The sequence below is a fragment of the Momordica charantia genome (genome assembly GCF_013281855.1).
Source record: "Momordica charantia cultivar OHB3-1 chromosome 5 unlocalized genomic scaffold, Mcharantia_2.0 BLBB01000005.1, whole genome shotgun sequence".
Lineage (NCBI taxonomy): Eukaryota > Viridiplantae > Streptophyta > Magnoliopsida > Cucurbitales > Cucurbitaceae > Momordica > Momordica charantia.
In genome coordinates, this window is record NW_028275163.1 from 6,228,274 (window position 1) to 6,249,269 (window position 20,996).

At 30.1% G+C, this 20,996-nt stretch overlaps 2 protein-coding genes across 2 annotated transcripts; one reads left to right on the forward strand and one right to left on the reverse strand.

Annotated features, from left to right (window-relative positions):
• Window positions 1-948: 948 nt before the first annotated feature.
• ARA4 (P-loop containing nucleoside triphosphate hydrolases superfamily protein) lies at window positions 949-3,580 on the forward strand. Its single transcript, XM_022282510.2, has 2 exons — window positions 949-1,484; window positions 2,996-3,580. Exons 1-2 carry the CDS (start codon window positions 1,148-1,150, stop codon window positions 3,313-3,315), a joined length of 657 nt encoding a protein of 218 aa, XP_022138202.1. The 5' UTR covers window positions 949-1,147; the 3' UTR covers window positions 3,316-3,580.
• Window positions 3,581-8,773: 5,193 nt separating this feature from the next.
• Window positions 8,774-10,940, reverse strand: LOC111009296 (RmlC-like cupins superfamily protein). Its single transcript, XM_088124665.1, has 7 exons — window positions 10,700-10,940; window positions 10,578-10,627; window positions 10,444-10,482; window positions 10,072-10,100; window positions 9,910-9,972; window positions 9,669-9,772; window positions 8,774-9,574 (listed from the first exon to the last, which is right to left on the reverse strand). The coding sequence occupies exons 1-7, from the start codon at window positions 10,897-10,899 to the stop codon at window positions 9,091-9,093; spliced, it is 969 nt and encodes a 322-aa protein (XP_087980791.1). The 5' UTR covers window positions 10,900-10,940; the 3' UTR covers window positions 8,774-9,090.
• Window positions 10,941-20,996: the final 10,056 nt, after the last annotated feature.

A 20,996-nucleotide genomic window follows, 5' to 3' on the forward strand; every position in this document is an offset into this window, starting at 1 on the left:
ATTGATAAAACATAAAGAAAATATCTCATCTGAAACGTGATATTAATATTAATAATTTTAAAATTATTTAAAAAGATGAAATATTTATTTGTTATGAATTTTTTACTTTTTAACATTTTTAATTGAGACATCAATATTTCTATCGACATTTAGAATTTTGTTCCTGCCAAGGTTTTAAATGTCGATATTAATGGAAATGTGGAGGTCTCAATATATATAGAAATATTAATGGAAATATCGATCAAATGTCAATGTTGATCAATATTTTTAGAAGGGTTATAAAAATAAAAATTCGTAAAAATTATTTAAATCGAACAAATAAGTATTTTATCATTTCTAAATAAGTTAAAAACAATTGATACGTCTATATTAGTTGCAACGAGGGTGAAAAGGTAGACTGCCACGCTGAGCAGCCTAACAAGGTAGGCCAACCTAGTGATCAACTAGGTCATCCTCGCTCAGTCGTTGCCATCATTAGCATGCAAGAAAGACACTTGACTGAGCGTGGTTAGCGCCAATCACCAATCTGGCCACCAAGATCTGCAGAGGGAATCTCATCCTTCTTAATTAACCAATTCGTCTTCACCTATAAGTAGGAGTTGGTAATCCATTACCAAGGTATGTTCGAATCTCTTCTGAATATACTATACTCATTCTCCAACCATATATTAACTTAGACATCAGAGTGTTCACTTTTGTTTTATAGGTCACCCGACACACGGAAGGGATAAGCCTTATTATTTAGACGGACATTTCCATACACAAACATTATTAGTTATATTTTGTTAATATTCTTTTATATTTTATCGACTTTTTTATCATACCATAAAAACATCGAATTACCCCAACACATAAAAATGTAGATAAAAATATCGACGTGTCAACAGAAATCTCGGATATGCTACAAAATAGGAAAACAAAAGAAGATATGATGGAGGCAAGGCAAAGCATTACCACTAGCACTACATGCGCAGTTTGTCTCTCTGTGCCAGCTTAGCTTTTATAGCTTCTCTCTCTCATCCTCCATTATTGCTCTCTCTCTAAAAACTTGCAATCACATCTTTTCTTCCACAATCCTCTCCCCATAATCTTCATTCTTTGATTGATTTTTGTTTCCAAACGAAAGCAGAGGAATCAATCGGAGCCAATGTCGTCGTCGGACGATGAAGGCGGCGAGGAGTACCTGTTCAAGATCGTCATAATCGGAGACTCCGCCGTCGGCAAATCCAATTTGCTCTCTCGCTATGCTAGGAACGAGTTCAATCTCCACTCCAAGGCCACCATCGGCGTCGAATTTCAGACTCAGGTTATGGACATCGACGGCAAGGAGGTTAAGGCTCAGATTTGGGACACCGCCGGCCAGGAGCGGTTCCGCGCCGTCACCTCCGCGTACTACCGTGGCGCTGTCGGTGCTCTCGTCGTCTACGATATCAGCCGCCGCTCCACTTTCGACAGTGTTGGCCGATGGCTCGACGAGCTCAAGAGTGAGTAGTCCCAATCGCTTTTGCCTTTTGTTCTTGTAGATGTTCTAGATCTGGACTTCTCTTTTTGGATTTTTGTTCGAGTCGGTCAATTGATTTTCTTATACGCTTTCTTTGCTTTGGATTGCTATATTTTATTGAAGAAGTAACCGAGGCGCGACCGCTTAAAGATTTAAGTTCGATTACTTGAACTAACTCCGTGATGTGAAGAGGATGACAGTCTTGATTCTTGAACTTGAAGTTTTGCCGGTTCTCTGTAATTATTCAGATCTGATCCTATTTCGTGTTTTCTCTGTAGAATTACTGGCAACTTAGTAGTGAAATTTTGTCGGTTAGTTCTGCTTGTTCATTCCCCTGAAAATTACCCTTATTTTTAGCATCGAATTTGTGATTCATTTTTCATGTCGGTAGCTACTCATCAGCTTCTTTGAGTGTGCCATTTTGATCGGAAGTTGCAATGGACAAATTACTTGATCATTCTGTCCTTATGGTCTCATCTTGGAGTTTAAAAGATGTTGGTTTAAATTCTTGATTCCTGAACTTTTATCATATACTCTTTTGCCCTTAATTTTGAAATATTTTGGTTTGTTCTCTGAACTTTGTTAAATATACATTTCAGTCATTCTTGTTAAATTTTCATAAACCTAAGCGTGAGATTTCTGTTGAATGCCCTACTGAGATTTAATGTCGAGGACTAAAATGGATTGAAGTGAAAATTTTGAGGGCCACCATAATAGAATATTTGGGAATAAGATCATGGATTAAAATGTTAACTAAGGGAGAAGAGATGTTTTTAAGGTGGAAATGTTTCCCATGTATGAGATAAAGTTGTGTTGCGATGGGGTTCGTTTGGGTGGATGCTTATTGATGTAGTAAACCTTGCTGCTTGTATTGGATATGATGAACATATGCTACTGATGATGGAGTGGAGTGCCTATGACTTCTCATTTGCTCAATCACATAGGTTTCGTCACTACCATTTCTATTGTTGACATGTTCATTTCTTTATGCCCATAACCACTGTGAGAAGGGACCCTCGAGTTCTTTAGTAGTAAGAGTAAGGTTTTCAAAAGGCGTAAAACAATTCTCCAAATACCACTTTGATGTTACTTGTGTGCGAGTATCATTTGATCAAGAAACCACTTAGTCAAAAGATTCAACATGTTGAGTTGAATAGGTCATAGTGTATCTGGATAGGACTTTTTACTAGAGGAATCCAGTTGATTAGTATACAACATAGCTTACAGCCAAGTTTCAGTTTTGAGTTCAGAACAGGCGAATCACCTGGAGAAGTTGAAGGGGCCTCCTGTAATTGACCTGATAGTGATACAATGTGGACACATTAATCAACTCTATAAGTTGTAATTCATTAGCTACTTCATGCTTGATTTCTCTGTTCTACTGTTTATGTCTTAAAGTTGCTCTCTTTCCCTCTTTAGTGATGAATTTAATGCATATATACCTAATTGCTTAAAATGATCAGTTTTCATATCTTCATTCACATCATTATGCAGCTCATTCCGATACAACCGTGGCAAGGATGCTAGTCGGGAACAAATGCGACTTGGAGAACATCAGGGACGTGACTGTTGAAGAAGGCACGCAACTTGCGGAGGCCGAAGGATTGTTCTTCATGGAGACATCTGCTCTAGATTCAACAAATGTTAAAAGGGCTTTCGAGATCGTGATTCGAGAAATATACAACAATGTCAGCAGGAAGGTCCTGAATTCCGATACCTACAAAGCAGAATTATCCGTCAACCGCGTAAGCCTCGTCAGCAACGGCGGATCAAAGCAATCTGAAAGCTATTTGTCTTCTTGCTGTTCGAGGTGATGTTCATATCTCAGCTCCAAAAATTGAGTGTTTTCACCATGTTGGCCTCTTAGATTCTGTTTTTGGTTTGGTGATTCAAATTGGTTGTCTTTCTTTGTTTGTTTCCTTTATAATTTCTCTCAGGCTCCTCCAAATGCAATGTAAGACCATTTCCATATATAGAAATGAAATTATTTCTTTGAATTTAATTCAAGAAGAAACACTTTTGTATTAATTATTATTTGAAGCAAATAGTGACAGAGCAAATATCAACAGTTTATTATTATTTTTTTTTATAATTAATTTTTCATTTTGTAAAGTTAGTTGTACTTGGAGATCTTTGGATAAATCATGATCAAGAGGATCTTCTATGTTCAGAAGTTCCAATTATTTGTTTATTTTTCTTTCTTTTTTCTCCTTCTGTGGGGCCTGTTTTCATATTTCTACAGATTTTTCACTGTAATAGCAGGTCCTTTTTTTTTTCCGGAGAAAAAAAATAATGTTTTATGTATAATTATACTCTGCTTTTTGTTTTCTTTTTTAATTTTTTTTCTCATTTGATTCTGTCTCTTATTTTGACCATTTAAAATTAATTCCTTGAATTATAAATCTAGTCCTAGTCTTTTAAACTTCAAATAATCTTATGGTTTAAATTTCATTTCTGTCCTTACTTTGTTGCGTAACTTTTAAATTTTCTAATTTGGTTCCTAAACTTTCTGTTTTATTGTATTTTATTTTAGTTAGTGAACTTTTAAAATATTAATAGTAAAACAAACAGTTGACAAAATATTAAAAGAATTTATCAAAATATCATAAATATGGACATAAAATTAATAGTAATAACTTTAACTCATTTTAAATGTAATAATTTTAACTTATAAAATAATGAAACACTTATTTGTTAATTTAAATGGCTTTTTTTTTAAGAATTTCTTAATTTTTATTATTTTTTTTTTCATAAATAAACATTAGTATCGACTTTTTTATAAATTTGAGATTTCTAATATTTAAATTAATATCAACATTTAGTACCTTGAGAGATTATATCAAATGCTATCAATTTCTTAAATTGATAGATTGATTGAGTGTTAATTTTTTTTTACTTAATGAAATTTAAATAAAAATAATTTGTTAGTATTATATTGAAATTTCTGGCAGATTTGAACAGCCTAGAATTTGGGTGGAAATTTTGAACGGTAGCTTCCTTTTCTAGAATATTTAAAAATATGTTTTTTTTAGTGATTAAAAATATAATTGCAAATATTTAATGGAAAGATCCTTGAAATAATTTTAAAATTTTGTCAATTAAACTATGTTTATGTGTGGAATTGAGCGATGTTTGACGTGGACAAGGTCGGCCACGTGGGAGAATTGACTTGCCTTAACGAGAAATGACCTACCCAAGAGGGCAAACTCTTCGACACTCAAGTCAGTAAATAGTTCAGACTCAATATAAAGTTTGAGGAGAAATGCAATGCCTGGTGTGGAAATGGTGCCGTCTATTTATAGATCGATGATTCGACAGATCTTCCGACAGGCGGTTATTCATGTCGGAGATCATATCGGATATGTTGGAGAATTATGGTCGAACCAGGTGGTAGGTTGGACATCAAAACAGTTGTCGTGATCCGCATTTGATTATGGACTCCACCTCGTCGAACAGCTTTGAGGTGGACCTAGGTGAAGACGGTTTCCAGATATACCAATCTATGTCCTCCATATAGCACTACGATTTTCACCTCCAAACAAACTATATAGAGATGAAGATTTGGACATGTGACTTTTAAGACAAATGTATCATGCATTAACCAATTAATCTAGAAAATTTTAGAAATCATTGATTAACTTAAATAATGGTAATTACTATGTTTTTGTTTTATTCGATTATCATGGGTTAACATATAAATCCACCATTAACTTAGATTTTGATTAAGTTACATATTAATTTATTGCAACTACTAATTTATGCATTCTAATTTTTACTATATTTGCAATTATTTGTTTTAATTATTTTTTCACAACATTTTATTTAAATTATGCTATAGCTTGAATTTAGAATTTTAGGGTGATGAGTTAAATGTCATTCTTTTATTACGATCCCTACTTTTGAAAGTTAGGAATCTATGAAAATTAACAATCTATGACTCTGTGGCTAGAAAAAAATTGAATTGAAATTTGAATAGAAGAGATTCTCAAAAGAGATGAGTATAAATTTGAACCAATGAGCAAGTTGGAAAATGACAAACCAAAGTGTGATACGAGAAATAACTTCTTACCGCGAGTGTAAACCTTAAGTTTTAATGAAATGGTAAGTGACTATCGATATCATCCACGATATTAGATTTCTAGTTTATTCAAATACCACAAATACAATCGCTCAATTTTATCTAAAGAAACAACAGCGGATTTATAACACAATTAATAAAGAATAATGCAACTAAGATTGAATATGCAACTAGTCACAAATCATTCATGTCTCTTCTAAGCACAATTAATTCTCTCACTTAATATGAAACCAATATTCATATCTAGTTTCGTTAACAAATAAGGCCTTGAGTCTACTTCTTTTAATAACTTCTAAACAATTCTAAATCTCCCGATCTTAGAACTATCCTAGTCATACATTCAAGTTCCAATCTAAACCCACGTCTCCCGAGCATAAGATTCAGATTTATCAACAATTAGTTTGTGATAAAGAGATTAAAGATATTAAGCAAATAAATGCACAAAATAGATTAAGAACAAATCAATCCAGACAAAATTCAATCAATTTAATTCATAAATCGAGTGGCTACATTAATTCCTAAGACAAGAAATGTAGTTACTGTTCATGAAAATATAGAAAAATCCCAACAAGGGTCTCATTACAAAAACTTGAAAAGTCAAGGAAAATGAGAAAGACTAAATTTGTTGTGTCAATTGATCGTCCCGAATTCAATCTCCACGATCACAACCTTTAGACCGTCTCCCTCGTTCTTGTCTCTCGAACGAACTTAATCTTTTTTGCAAAAGTCCTCCATTCTTAACGGTGGTGCTCAATATTTATAAACATTGCGACAGTGTTGAAATGCTAAGGGCAACGTCTCAACACTACACCCTAAATAAACTAGGAATCTTAGTCGTTGTATACTTAAATAAATGAGGAATCCAAGTCGGAGCATCAAGACGCTACAACGATTATGCGGGATTGAGCTTCCATGTTCATAGCGTGGAGATGCTATGGGGCAGTGTCTCACTACCCCAGGACTTGGCTGCATGTGATAGCACTGAGACGCTCTGGCAACGTCTCAACACTATTTCCTTGGATTCTTGACTTCAAATTTGCAACTATATATAATTTCGTGGGTAAAATTAATTCGATTTTCGTTAATATCCGTAAAAATGAAGAATCCTAATGAAATTTGTCAATTATTCACATTATGGACACTTTTTGAACAATTAGATCTCAAAATAACATGAAATAGACTCCTTTTACTCTTGAAATCAAGAGTTATCAGGTGTTGGAAAAAAAATGGAAAACTAAAACATTTGAAAAGGAATTGCTAGATGCGCAAGAAGAATGTGAGCAAGAAAGCTCTACATTTACACAGTTCTCTTATAGATAATTAATTTAGGTGCGTCTTTTCACATTCCTATTCGAGTGTGGAGATATTTCAAATAAATGATTATTCATTTAGAAATAGAAAATAGTTCTATGAAAAAACATTCATTAAACATAGTATTGTTTAACATTAAGTAATATTAATTTATAACTTCTAAAAGTTGAAAAGAAAGATTTTGAGCAAATGTGTAAACAATTTGAAATGGGGAAAAGGAGAGTGGGAAATTCACATTTTGCAATCAAGCTCACTCAAGATTATTCTAATTTTGACAATTTTGTGTTGTGTTCCCATCATCTTCAATCCAATAATTTCCCAATCCAATTAATACAAGGAATAATTGTAACTCAAAGACCAAAATAAAGTGAGGGGGAAATTGTTCTTTTTTCTGAGTGAAATTTCACCAAACTCAAATCTATTTCTCAATCATTGTGAGCTGTGATCACTTCAATATATAGTAAATTGATGACACTAATTATTCTATGGTTTCATACCATAAAATTCGAGCATTTTATATCATAAAGTTACCTTGTGCTGCCAACCTGAGCATAACTCAATCAGTTAATTAAGGTAAATTTGAGGTTTGAATATTTGCCTCCCCACGTGGTTGAACTCAAAAAAAAAAAAAATTATTATATTATTTTGTGCTTAGAGAAGATATATTAAATTAAACCAGTTATTTATCTTATTCCATCCATTGCCCTTACTCCCAAAATAAAATCCAAAGTGGCGCCGATGCATCATTTATATTATGTAGGTTCTTGATCATATTATGCCCTGCAAACTAACACGAACAATTCGTTTTCACGAAATCTTAATATGTTTAACCCTGCATATCATTTGGCTTCGTTTGGGCTTCCTCTTTTACACTAACGACAATCACTCCCCTCCGTCTTCAACCTCATATATCACACAAATGTACTAGCCTAATGCCCTTAGCAAATATGGTTTTGATGACTTAACCATAGTACTAAATAAACTTCATCAAGTTAGAGTATACATTTCAGCTAATTAAAGCATCAATTACATTTTCTTATAAAGTCAACCGGAATATAGCTCAACTGGTTAAAAACATACATCATCGACTAAAATTAAGTCAAAGGTACGAATCTCCACCCCTGTACTATTATTTAAAGATCCAACATTCAAATCCTCGTATCCATTTGCAATATTATATTCTTAAAGAAATGTAAAAATGAGTACTCCATTGGGAGATATCCACCAAATTTTGACAAAATAGGGTTTTGGGTGAGAAAGGAATTAAGATAAGATTTTGAAAATTCTTTGCCCAAAATTTAAAAAAAAAAAAAAAAAAGTTCTATCCCTCCTTTTTTTTTTCCTACTCTAGTGGTTGTAGCAATAACATTTTTGTTTATGGTTGGAGAGTCACAAATGGGAGTGTTTTAGATATGATTGAGAAACTCAACTCACAAGAAAATATATAAACCCCCAACCCTACCACAACTTCCACCAACAACTTCATTTTCTCATCAAATCTAAAAATACAATAAACCAAAACAAATTTAAATAGCTTAGTCTCTAATATTCGCGTGTTTTTTTCAAATCGTTTTTCTAATCCTTTAGGCTGTGATTTAGGTTCTATCAAACTCTTTTCGTTACTAAACGTTGAAAGAAAGGTGATGCACAAATTCAAAAAAAAATTTTATAGGTCATAACAATGTCAATGTCGATTTAGTTTAACAATATCAAATAATCAATATAAAATATTTTATTTTATTTTATTTTTTCAATTTTTATAAAACGGTACGTCATCAATTTGGGAGAATATTACTTGACTATGTTTAAGTTTTATCATTCATACCCATATAAGATTGAGCTTAATCACTAAGAAATATAAAATGACATAAACTCTTAGAAGGTACATTTAGCCAACAAAATAGTTGATAAAATTTATAATAAAAATACATAAAAAGAAAAAGACTATTACAACCCTTTACCACCAACAAAAGTAAAAATAAAAAAATAAAATAAAAATAGATAAAAACATAAATTTTGACTAAGATAAGCTGACCCCAACAGAAGATTCAGCAGAGCATTTGGGGGTCTTCTAGAAGGTTTCCTTTCCTTAAAATGTAAATATTTTTGCTCTGTTTGGATAGAGACATTGACCAATTCTTTTTTTTTTTTTTTACTTTTCAAAAAATTCCCTTTTTTTTTTTTAGCTTTTTTTTTATTCTCACTGAGATCTCCAATGCTTTGCCATTTCAAACCCATTTTTGGAGTAGTGATAATCCTCAATGGCTTGATCAATTTCAGATTGTGTGTTCATCACAAATGGTCCATATTGCACAATTGGTTCATTCAAAGGCTTCCCTGCAATCAGAACAAACCTCAATGGCTTTGAAGATCTGTTCCACACGCTCACCCCTTCTCCAACTCCAAGCACTAGCACATGGTGGGCGCCCGCTCGAGACGAGCTTGGTGCCCCGAACACCCCTTCCCCCTCGATTATGTACACGAATGCGGTCCACGAATCCGGGATGCTTTGGTGCACTTGAGCCCTTGGTTTCAGAGTGAAGTCGAGGTACATGGTTGGGGTTCGTGTGTAGATTGGAGAGTGCACTCCCATGGACTCTCCTGCTATGACGCGAACTTCAACCCCGTCTTTCTCCGCTCTCGGAATGTTCTCGCTTGGCAGCTCCTGATACCTCGGCTCCATCCTAGCAAATTGCCACAATGTAATTGTCAATATAACATTCACGATCGATCATATTCAATAATTTCTCTCTTAAAACAGTTTTTTTTTTTTTTTACGTTTTGTCACGAGATGAGAGATTGATCCAAAGCTGCAAGCCCTTTTGACTTCCTTCTCCAGCAGGCATTTCCGAATGGATAATTCCTCTCCCTGCTGTCATCCACTGCCACCTCAAAATAACCCAAAATGTCAATTGTGACGTAATAAATAACCTCCTCAATACATCATATTTAAAAATTAAAAATAAAAAAAGCCACATAAACTATATATATATATTTTTAAGGAAATGACATATTTAACCTGGACATCTCCAGTCCTGATTGTACCCTTGTGGCCAGAAAAATCTTGATGGGTAATTCCTCCCTAAAATCCAAATAAATAATCAAAATTAAAAAAGAAAAAAAAAAGAAATTTGTCCCCACACCATAATTTCTTAATTTCACCACAGAAACCAGATTTTACCTGTAACATGTAGGTCACTGTCTCAAACCCTATTAAAAAAAAAACAAATCAACATCAAAATATGAGAAAATAGGAGACTTATTTTTAAAATAAGATACTTGGCCCCCCAAAAAAATTTAAAAATACTCCAAATCTTTAAAAATAAAAAAAAAAGACATTTCACACTCATATATATAGGAAATCGTGGTTTTAGGACACGGTTTCATTTAATACAAGACTTCAAAATCAACTTTATAAATAGAATATTCAAGAATTTTAAAAAATACAACCTCTGCTCAAAGTTAAAACGCGTGCATTAAAAAAAAAAAAAAGGAGAAGAAGTTTGTTAGAGGAGTTGGTATGAAAATTCAACGGAAGGAATTGAAAATGAACCTCTGTGAGGATGGTCAGGGAATCCAGCCGGCGGACTGACTGCAAAAGATGAATCGACGGAGAGAAAATTGAATCAGAAAACAGAGGAAGAAGAAATTAAAGCGAATGAATCTCAAGAGAATCGGTTCCGGTACCGGAGAAATCGTCGAGCATGAGAAACGGATCCAAATTCTTCAAATCAGTTCTGAGGAACAGAGAGAAGAAGAAATGAGTGGGCGGAGAAGAAGATTGAAGAAGATTTGAGAAGAATTAGTACCTTCCAATGCCTCTACGAACGACGGCGCCGTCTCCTTCGTGCTGGAGCTTGGCGAGAATCTTCTTGAGGACCAAGCGAGGAGCGGCGAAGGGCGATGAGCGATCGGATTCAGACATGGCGGAGGAGGCGGCGGCGGAGCGGAAGAAGGAGAATCTGGAAGGAACAATGGCGGGGAATTTGGAAATAGAGGCTGTGATCATGAACTGAATTTGGGAATTGGGAAATTGGGGATTTTGATTAGGGATTTGGGGATATATATATAAATGGAGTGAGGATTTGGGTTTGTTGGGGGTTCTGACAGAGAGGCGACGCATGGGGATTGGAATCGTGGGAAAATTCAGAAGTGGGGTCCAATAATTAAATAAAAATTATTTTGTTTTGTTTTATTTTTTTGATTCATTTTGGACCAATCATCAATATGATGTCAAGCTTGAATCATCATGATGAACACCTTTCTAAAACTAAAACTATTAACTAAAAAGCAAACACACAATCTTTTGCCCACCAAAAAACAAAACAAAAAAAACTTCGTCTTCTTCCTTTCTTCGGGATGATCTGTATTTGGAACCTCTGATTTTGTAAGGAGCAAATTATAGTGATTTAAAAAAAAAAAATTGCTCGTGATTAGTAAAGAAATTGGAATTTAAAATTGTGAAATTTGAAATTATTTATTCATGTCCAATTCCGAATTCCGAATGTCAAACACAAAATTAATAATTGAAAAATACTTAGGTATTTACTAGTCACATTCTATCCTTTGCTTACTAGGGAGAAATGCATAAATAAATAAATAAATAAATAAATAAATATATATATATATATATATATATATATATTAATGTTTTAGGAAGAGTTAGCCCTAAGATACGTAATTTTAAAGTATTGTTGTTAACAATTCAGGGGTGGTGTTTTTTTCCTTAAAATTGGTTTTCTAAAATTGGGTTTAGCTTCTTGTAAAAATGAGAGGGGTTACATTATATAAAGGTCATACTACGCGATTCCTCTTCTTTTACCTCGAAAGTTCCCAATAGCTAACCTATCGACCTCGATCAAAGAGGTACCAAACAGCTCGGTTGAACTGGAGATAGCTTGGAAAGGCTATATATCAAGGTACCTAGGTCAACGGTCTAACAGAACGGGTGTGTAAGCCCCCACTTCATTTCATCTATAAGTAGGAGCATCATTTCGTACCGAGGTATACTTATCTGATTCCTTGGTCTCAAAAACATAGTTAAGATTCTTATTAATTGAGTATCACAGTATTTGGTTTCTTTGTACTGTTCTTACCTCACATAATTCATTCCGAATAATTCGGCCATATCTGCTTCACGTGTGTTGGACAATCTAAAATTATCCATATAAACAGTAGATAAGACATCTATTATATTATTCCAGTGGTCAATAGTTCAATCAAAGTTCATCAACCTATTATAGAAATCTTATTTTGATTCCTACTTTCATGTTTATATCGTCTTGATTGAACTTTGATTATACGAAAACCAAAAAGAAGTCAAAAGCAAGCATAACTCAGCGGTAATTAGCATAGATCTTAAGTTCAATCCTCTACCTACACATGTTTTACTAAAAAATGGAAAAGCAAAAAAATAAATCTTTTATCATTTTTTAGTAAAACACTATTATGGTACGTTCCCTATTCATTTACCATTTCAGGAGAATAAGTTAAAATCAGGCCAAATCTTATTTTGATTCCAAAACTTCTAGGTGGGTCTACGTATTCATGTTAAGTTCAGAGTGCTTTCTTTTTCAAGTTATTTCGCGACTCAATTCAGACATTTTTTAGCTTCGTTTTAAGTTTTTGTTGATTGAATTTTGTGTGATAACCAATATATATATATATATATATATATATATATATATATATATAAGTTTAATGTTAAAATTAATTCCCCACTCGGACGTTTATGGGTAAAAAGGAATGAATTTTGCCTTACAATTATTGAAGAGGCCGGTTGTAAATTGAAAATAATCATTCTCAAACCTAAATTTAAAAAATAAAATAAACAAACGAATCAAAAAACAAGCTTTTAAAAAATAATTCTCCAAACTTTTTTATATAAAATTTAACTACCCTTTGATTACACTAGCAAAATTTTATGTTTTGTTTTAAAAATTATTTTTGAAATCTCTGAATCAATTTGGAAAATAAACCCATAGGATTTTAAAACTATTTTTTTTTTCATTTTAAAAATTGGATTGAGATTTCAAGAATTTTAAAAAAAATTAATGTGATGACTTGTAATTTTATAACATAAATTTTATTTTAATTTGAAAAAAAAATTTGTAATAAATCAAATATAAACTACTGAGTCTGGAATTTTAAAATTATATAAAGGACAAATAAGTCAAAAATAATTTTGAAACTATCTCACATTTTATATAATAAAAATTGATAATCAAAATTTAAAAATTAAATCAACGGCATGATTGAAATTATTAATTGAGGAGTTCGGGTAGAATTGTCCAAAAATAATTCTCCAATCTATTACCTTTTAATATAGTAAAATTTAATTATTTTTATATTTTTTATCTTTCGCAACCTTGACTTTGTTTCATTAAGCTATTTTAATCATCCTCCTCCCTATCAAAAAAGGCTACTTCAATAAAGAATTTGCAATTATTAATTAAATAGATGCTTTATAATAATCATAGATTCCTAAATAATCAAATGGGTATGACATATGTAAGCTATGCTATTTTTTAGATATATATTATAGGTAATATGTTTAATAACTATTGAAAAACGTAATATTTAGTATAACTCAATAAATGGTTGAAATATTTAAGTGATAATATTTGTTATTTTTTTGCTATTATAAATAATTACTCAGTTGTTATACATGTCAAAGTGAACATAACTCAACGGTAATTACATACTCTATACTTTGGCTTTTGAACACTTTTTTCTGCTTGGGTTGTGAACTTGTGAATGTAAATTATTTCATAAGCTTAAATTTAAGTGACTGAAAAAATAGAAGAATTAAAAAATTCATAGCAAAAAATTAGTAGATCTGGCGACCTACCCAAATCTCGCGATCCCACCAGATTAGACGACCCACGACGACTCCACCAGCAACATCCACATTCGATATCCAAATCCAACGACCACCTACCCGATCAGGCGACCCCACCAACGATGTCCATGAATGGCAACCCAAGTGTCAACTCCACAGTGGCAAGATCTGGATCATGCGACGATTCCAACGACGATCAGACCTAGAATCAGCAACGAGCGACGCTATTATTTTTTTGTTCAAAATGAAAAATGTTAGGGAATGACTTAGACCCATTATTTTTTTATGAAAAATTTTTCAGACGTTTTTGGTGTAAGAAAAGTTTTTTTTTTCCCTTGTAGTAATGATTCGAAACACATAAACTCAATTTGTCAACTCAAACCCATTAATATGAAATTATATTTATATTTATCATATTAATATAGAAATACAATAAATTTAATAAGTTATATTTAAAAAAAATTAAAAGAAAAATAAATAAATAAATGGATGAGGTAAAGATGAAATCATGCTGGCCATTGGATAATAGATTGTCAATTTATGTAGAACCTTCTTCTTCTTTTTTTTTTTCTTCCAAATAGATGGACAATAATATATTTGGACAAAATTAAGAAAAGTACATGTGGATATGGAATGACATATCACATAATATATTTATGTGACTTTGCTCTTTAAAGTCTATCACTATCAAACCATAAAACACACAGAAAAAAAAAACACATATTATTAAACTCGGTTAAATCAAGTTTTATTGTCACATCTCATCATTTGATTAAACCCTACATAATATCATAATCATATATGAGAAATAGAAATTCATCAGGATAAGTTATTTATGATCGTACAAAATCTTACTTTGTCGTTTTTTTTTTCACAAAATAATGTCTTAAAACGTAATCTAAATTCATACTTCTTTTAATGATGTGGTCTAAATTCTTGTGGCATTTCAACAGTAAATTCATTTTTCAAATTTCAAAAAAGAAAAAGTTAGTAACTTTCTTTATAAATCAAATGTTTCCATCTTGGTTTATTTCTTATCGTTCCTATGTTCTTTGGGACAATTATCTTTTTTCGTGAATTGTGATGGGATGCATGGTCACAGTGATGTAACTCTTATTTCTTTTTAATTCAATGTTTTTTTATTAAAAAAAAGTTTCAATCTTGATATTTGTAATATATGAAATTACATTATCTTATTCAATTAAGATAGTGTGTAATTAAAATTTTCTTAATATTCTGATTTGATTTGATTTTTTCCGACGTTTTAATATATATATATATATATAAAAGGGGTGATGAATCATAGAGTAGGAGATGTGGAGTTTTGGTAGGCTAATTTAATGTTCATGGAAAACCTTTCTAATTTGGAGGTCTATTTTTGGAATTTTTTGGTTGGAAATTCCAATTTTTTTATATTCAAATTATTTTAACTAAATATCGAAAACCAAAAACCACATAATTAAAAAATAATAATAAATGACATCCCCAATACCTAAGCATTGCGTTTCCTTTCAATTTATACACACAATATTTAATTTTATATTACATAAGAACTTTGACTTCTTCTTTTCTCTCTCATCTCTATCTTTTCATTTTTTTTTCTTCCACATGAGTGGGTAGCCACCTTAATTTGCTTCAGTTAAAAAAATAGAATATTAAAAGTAAAATATTATAAAATAAAATAAAAGAAAAGAATTGTCCCAATTTGAATGGCTAATATGAAGAAATATATGTAGATCATACAATATGTAGTATAACTAAAAGAAAAATATACTTTTTGGTAGATTTTTGACAGGTGTCAATTTGATTCCTTAAATTTCAAAATAAACATTTTTGGTCCCTGAGATTTGAGGTAAGTGTCAATTTGGTCCTTAAATTTTAAAATAAACACTTTTGATCCCTAAAGTTTGAAAAGTTGTTCTAAATGATCCCTCAGTATTATTGGACCGTTGGTTAACTTAACGAAAAAAAGACCGAGTAATGAACAAGTGACTGGTTAGGAACCAAATTGAAAAACAAATTAAAAAATTCCAATCACCAATTAATTACCACCTCAGAAAAAAAAAATTCAAACTTTAGGGACTAATAGTGTTCATTTTGAAACTTAAAAGACCAAATTGACACCAACCCCAAATCTCAGGGATTAAAAGTGTTCATTTTGAAACTTCACGGACTAAATTGACACCTATCTCAAATCTCATGGTCCAAAAATGTATTTTTCCCTACAATTAAATATAAAAATGTATAGTAGAAATAATAACATTGAGTTGAATATAAATGAGGTTCAGACTTAAAAAGGTAAAAAGGGGGTAAATTTGTAATGTTACCGATGCTCATTTCAATTTTTCTAAAAAAGATATTAATTTCAATTATCTGATCTCATTTCCGATAAAATATATACATTAAAACTTGGTCTATAAAGAATGAAAAAATTAGAAAAATAAGTAGTTTGGAATTGAGATGTGCCTGTGTTTGAATGTGCACATGATGTTCTATACCTATAAATGGGAAGCATGTATTTAGTTTGTATGGAATTAATAGATGGGTAATTTAAAATTTATTTTATAAAAATATTATATTTTTAAATAAATTGACTTTTTTGTTTGACAGAATAATTTGACTAATTTTAAAGTAGTGTGATAGGTATATTATATCAATCATGTTCGCATGTGATAAAAATTACATGATATTTGTAAATTTGATATCTTAATTACTATCCAAATTTTATATTTGAGTATTTTTTTTTTTATATAACAAAAGAGAGATTGACTTTCAAATAAAACAATCTTATTAAAAGAAATTAACATGTGACTAAATTTAATAACTTCTCTTAAAAAAAATTCAAATTAGAGGTCAAAGGCAATGGATTCTAGAAAATTGCAATTAATATTAGAAAAATACACAACAGCTACCTCCTATGGCTAATTTATTCCAGGGTTTTTTTTCTTTTCTTTTTTTAAAGTGTGTTTTTAGTCATTAAAAATGTGTTTTATATGAAAGTGAAAAAATATATGATAGTTAAAAAGGGATGGTTTTGGAATCTTTTTAGGTATGTAGTTAGTTTGGAGAAGTCAAAATATAACTGACGTATATCTCTAATCTATTCATATTATGAATAATGTGAAGTTGTCCGTTGAATTTATAATATTATTAAATATAACAAACTATTAGAACGGTAATATTTAATAGATGATTATTATATAATGATATAGTTTGTAGTCCAACATTTTTTTAGTATAACATGTGGGTTAGAAATCGAACTCGTTACTGTTGAGCTATATTCGCTTTGACCATTTGTAGTCCAATATTTATTATTTTTATTATTTTAGAATATTATTTTATTTTACATGAGTGCCCACTAGAATAGATCATTTAAATTATTATCTTCATCAGTGAAACTGTATATTGATTAAATGATTACGCTGCCATACTTTTCCAGAAGTGCCATATTTTCCAAAATATTAGTGAAATATGCAAAATTTTTAAAAATATCTTTTGTTAAAAAAAAATGAGGTCATTAAGGTGTAGCTAATTCTTTTTTTTAATACCTAAAATCTAATTATATTTGAGTTTAAATAGTATTTTGATTGATGTTATTTGAATTTGATTCTTTTTAGTATAGTGATTTCAACTTTTATTCATTTTAAGCGCAATACTTCTAAAAAGTAATTATTTTGATCTCTTCATTTTTATTTTGATCTTATTTTTTTCGGTCTTAATTTTAACATGACACTTGACTTACTAAATTTCTTAAAATATAATCATAAATTTTTACTAAATGGTTTCTATTCCGTATAAAATTTGTGTTAAAATTTTTAAAATATAAACTAAAATTGATCATTTTTCAAAGGTACATCGATTAAAATGGATATTTTGAAATTAAAAAGCTAACTAAAAAATAAAAATGAAAGTGGTAGGACCAAAACGTTTTAAAAAGTACCATGAGCGAAATGAATCAAAATCACATTTAAACATTATATTTTTCTAAATAATTAATTCAATGAAGGTTACAAGTTATATTAAAATTGTTAATAAGATTTTATGCAATAAAACTACTGTATACTAAATTTAGAATTAAGTATTTCTAATTAAAAATAGATGACGAACTTTTGTATCAATATTTTTTTTATGAGTTTAAAATGTCAAATTTCAATAATAACCCTTTGTCAAAAAAACAAAAAATCAATAATTACCTTGACTTTGTAAACTTATTTACTACTTTTTATTATTACGTACCAGATGTGTCATATGAATAACTTAAATGTATTAATTTTTTTTATTAAAAAACACATTTGGTCAATGTACTTTCACTAAAATAACAATTTAGTCCTTGAACGTTAGTTTCTAACGATTTAGTCCTTGTACTTTAGCTAAAGTAACAATCTAGTCCTTGAATTTTAGTTTGAAACGATTTAATCTCTATAGTTTAAAATTTGTATCAATTTAGTCCCTATCGTAAAAAAATTTATTAAAATTAAGTGTCAAAATTTTTCATATAATACTTTAATCTTTCTAATTTATAAACATGTTTGATCCCTTTATAGTTAAAAACTTAACCGAAAAAAAAATCATGATAAGGACTAAATCGTTGCCAACTCTAAATTACAACGACTAAATTGTTACAAATTTAAAAGTACAGGATCAAAAGTGTTTTTTTAACCTTAACTTTTTTAGTACAACATATGAGGATGAGGATTCAAACTCTTGGCTTTATGGTCGGAGATAGATATCTTAACTAGTTGAACGATATTGATAAATATATTATCTGCGTCAAGGGAAAATAAATAAATAAATATAAGATTTCAAATTGGACCCTATTTGCATTCTTTATTCACAACTTATTTTTTTAGAATGAATATTATATCATAAATATAGAACTTTTTTTTAGAGAAGTAACGATGTCTTAACCAAAATATTAAATTTCCATCAACATATCAACATTTCCACGAACTTCCATATGTTCATGAACTTGACATTGATACGAGGATGAAACAACATTTTCTATAGTATCACAATTCGACAAAATATAAAGAATATCAACATAATATCACTAATATGGAGATAACGTTAATATTACTAATTTTTAACTTATTTAAAAAGTGTGGAATACTTATTCATTAATTTAGATATTTCTTACAATTATTTTTTTTACTCTTAGTGTATTTAAAAAAAATATCCATTAACAATTGACATTTCCAACAAAGATCTCCAACATTTTCATCAATATCATCCACATATAAAACCTTGGTTTTATTTATGCTTAAGCTGACTCAATACTATTTTAATCTCATATTCATGTTTAGTGATAAATTTTAGTAAATGACTATAATAATAATTAATGTGCACATAAATATTTTAAGAAATATATATATGAATTATGTTTTTTTAAATACAATATGGAGTCAGAAATCGAATTTACAATTTCTCGATTGAAAATATATGATAAGTAACGCAGACGTATACTCGTTTTGGCTATATGAATTATTAGTTAACAGATCCAAAAACATAAAAAATAAATATTGTAAAGAGAAAGAAGATAATTGTTTTAAAACCCTAATAAAATAATTGGGTAAAATATTAAGCAAATATTTAGTTTTTTTTCTTTCTATTTAACTGAATCAGATATTTGTACTAAAAAAAAAAAAAAAAAGACCCCCTGGGATGTCTGACTTCGAAAGATGTTAAAATCTAATTTGGCGTCTAGATCTAGGTGTGAACCAAACGCTGCCGTTTTGTTTTGTCCATGGCCAGAGTACAAAGGGTGATGCCTATAAAAGATTAAAAAATAAATTCTCTCCAATATATATTTTTTAATTATTTAAAATATATTTTGATCTAAAACTTTCCAAGCTCTTCCATTCTTTTCCTATATCGACACGAATGGTGAACCAACATTTCTATAGACTTTTATAGATTCATGCACCTTAAATTTAAATAAATGTTGTAATTTTTACCTTAAACTAGAGAAAATATTGTAGAATTTTTGTTTGAAGAATTATGAAAAAAAAATTATTCTCTATTAATTACAAAACATGTCTTTTGTACTCAAATAAAATTTAATTTTGTGAAAATATTAATTTACATTGAAAAATTTATTAAGCTTTTAGGGATCTTTACATTACAAAATTAGTGAGTAAACTCGAAGAAATTTAACATTGAGTAAAGATTACTATATTTATCTAACTCTATGGTCCAACTGAATCAAAGTGAAAGATTATGATCCAAATTTATACACCTGGTAAGTTTACAGTAAGAAATTGATTTTTCCCCGTAGTTTTTTTGTCCTTATCATTAATTTCCAATCATATAACAAGAGTCAACTCGTTTGGAAACTTTAAACACCTAACTTGTTACATGGGTATGCCTTCCCATGCTTGTTTATTCATATATCTAATGATTAAGTGAAAAAAAAGTTTTATATGATATTAAAACAAAAGTATCCCCTTCATTTTTCCTTTTCATGTATCTATCCGTAAAATTTTATAGAAAAAAATTGATATATTAAGAAAATTAGAAAGTTAATTTGAACTTGTTAATTTATTATAAAAAAAATAATATATTTTCTAAAAATGTGTGTTTTGACTAGTCAAGGGCCCATAGATGTTCGTGAACTGATTAACAAAGCTTAATGGGCCCTAACGGCCCATTTAGAATATGTTTCCATCATTTTAGAACAAAATTTTAGGGGTTCTTTTTTTTTGGTTGTATTGAAATTGCAATAATATGAACCGAAAAAAAAATTATCATAATTTAAGATGACACTTGGCTAATTGTTTGTGCTAACTTAGTCGTTATCTTCTCTAAATTTCTGTCAATTTTCTAAATATTATGTCATGTAAGTCTATTATTAATCAATTTTGAATATTTATCGATAATGAAAGACTAAATTGAAAAATCTTTTAACACATCAGAGATCAAATTGAAATATTTTAAACATCATATAAATATATATTTAGCTTTTTCTTTTAATTGAAAGGTGATCTAGAACCTAAACACTCACCAATCTTAAATATATATTATTAAATTGTTCTATACTCGTTATCTTGTTAGGTGGAACAACCAAACAAATTTGGAACTCGAACAAAAAATTTTTTTTGGATACCGTGGGTATCCAGACCAGTTTACGCGCATGTCGATTAATCTCACGAGACAACCGTCTGACCCTACAATATTTGGTGTCGGAAAACATATAAGAATTACTAATTCTTAAGGTAGGTGACCATCATGGGACTTGAACCTTGACCCCTAAACAACTGGAACAATTA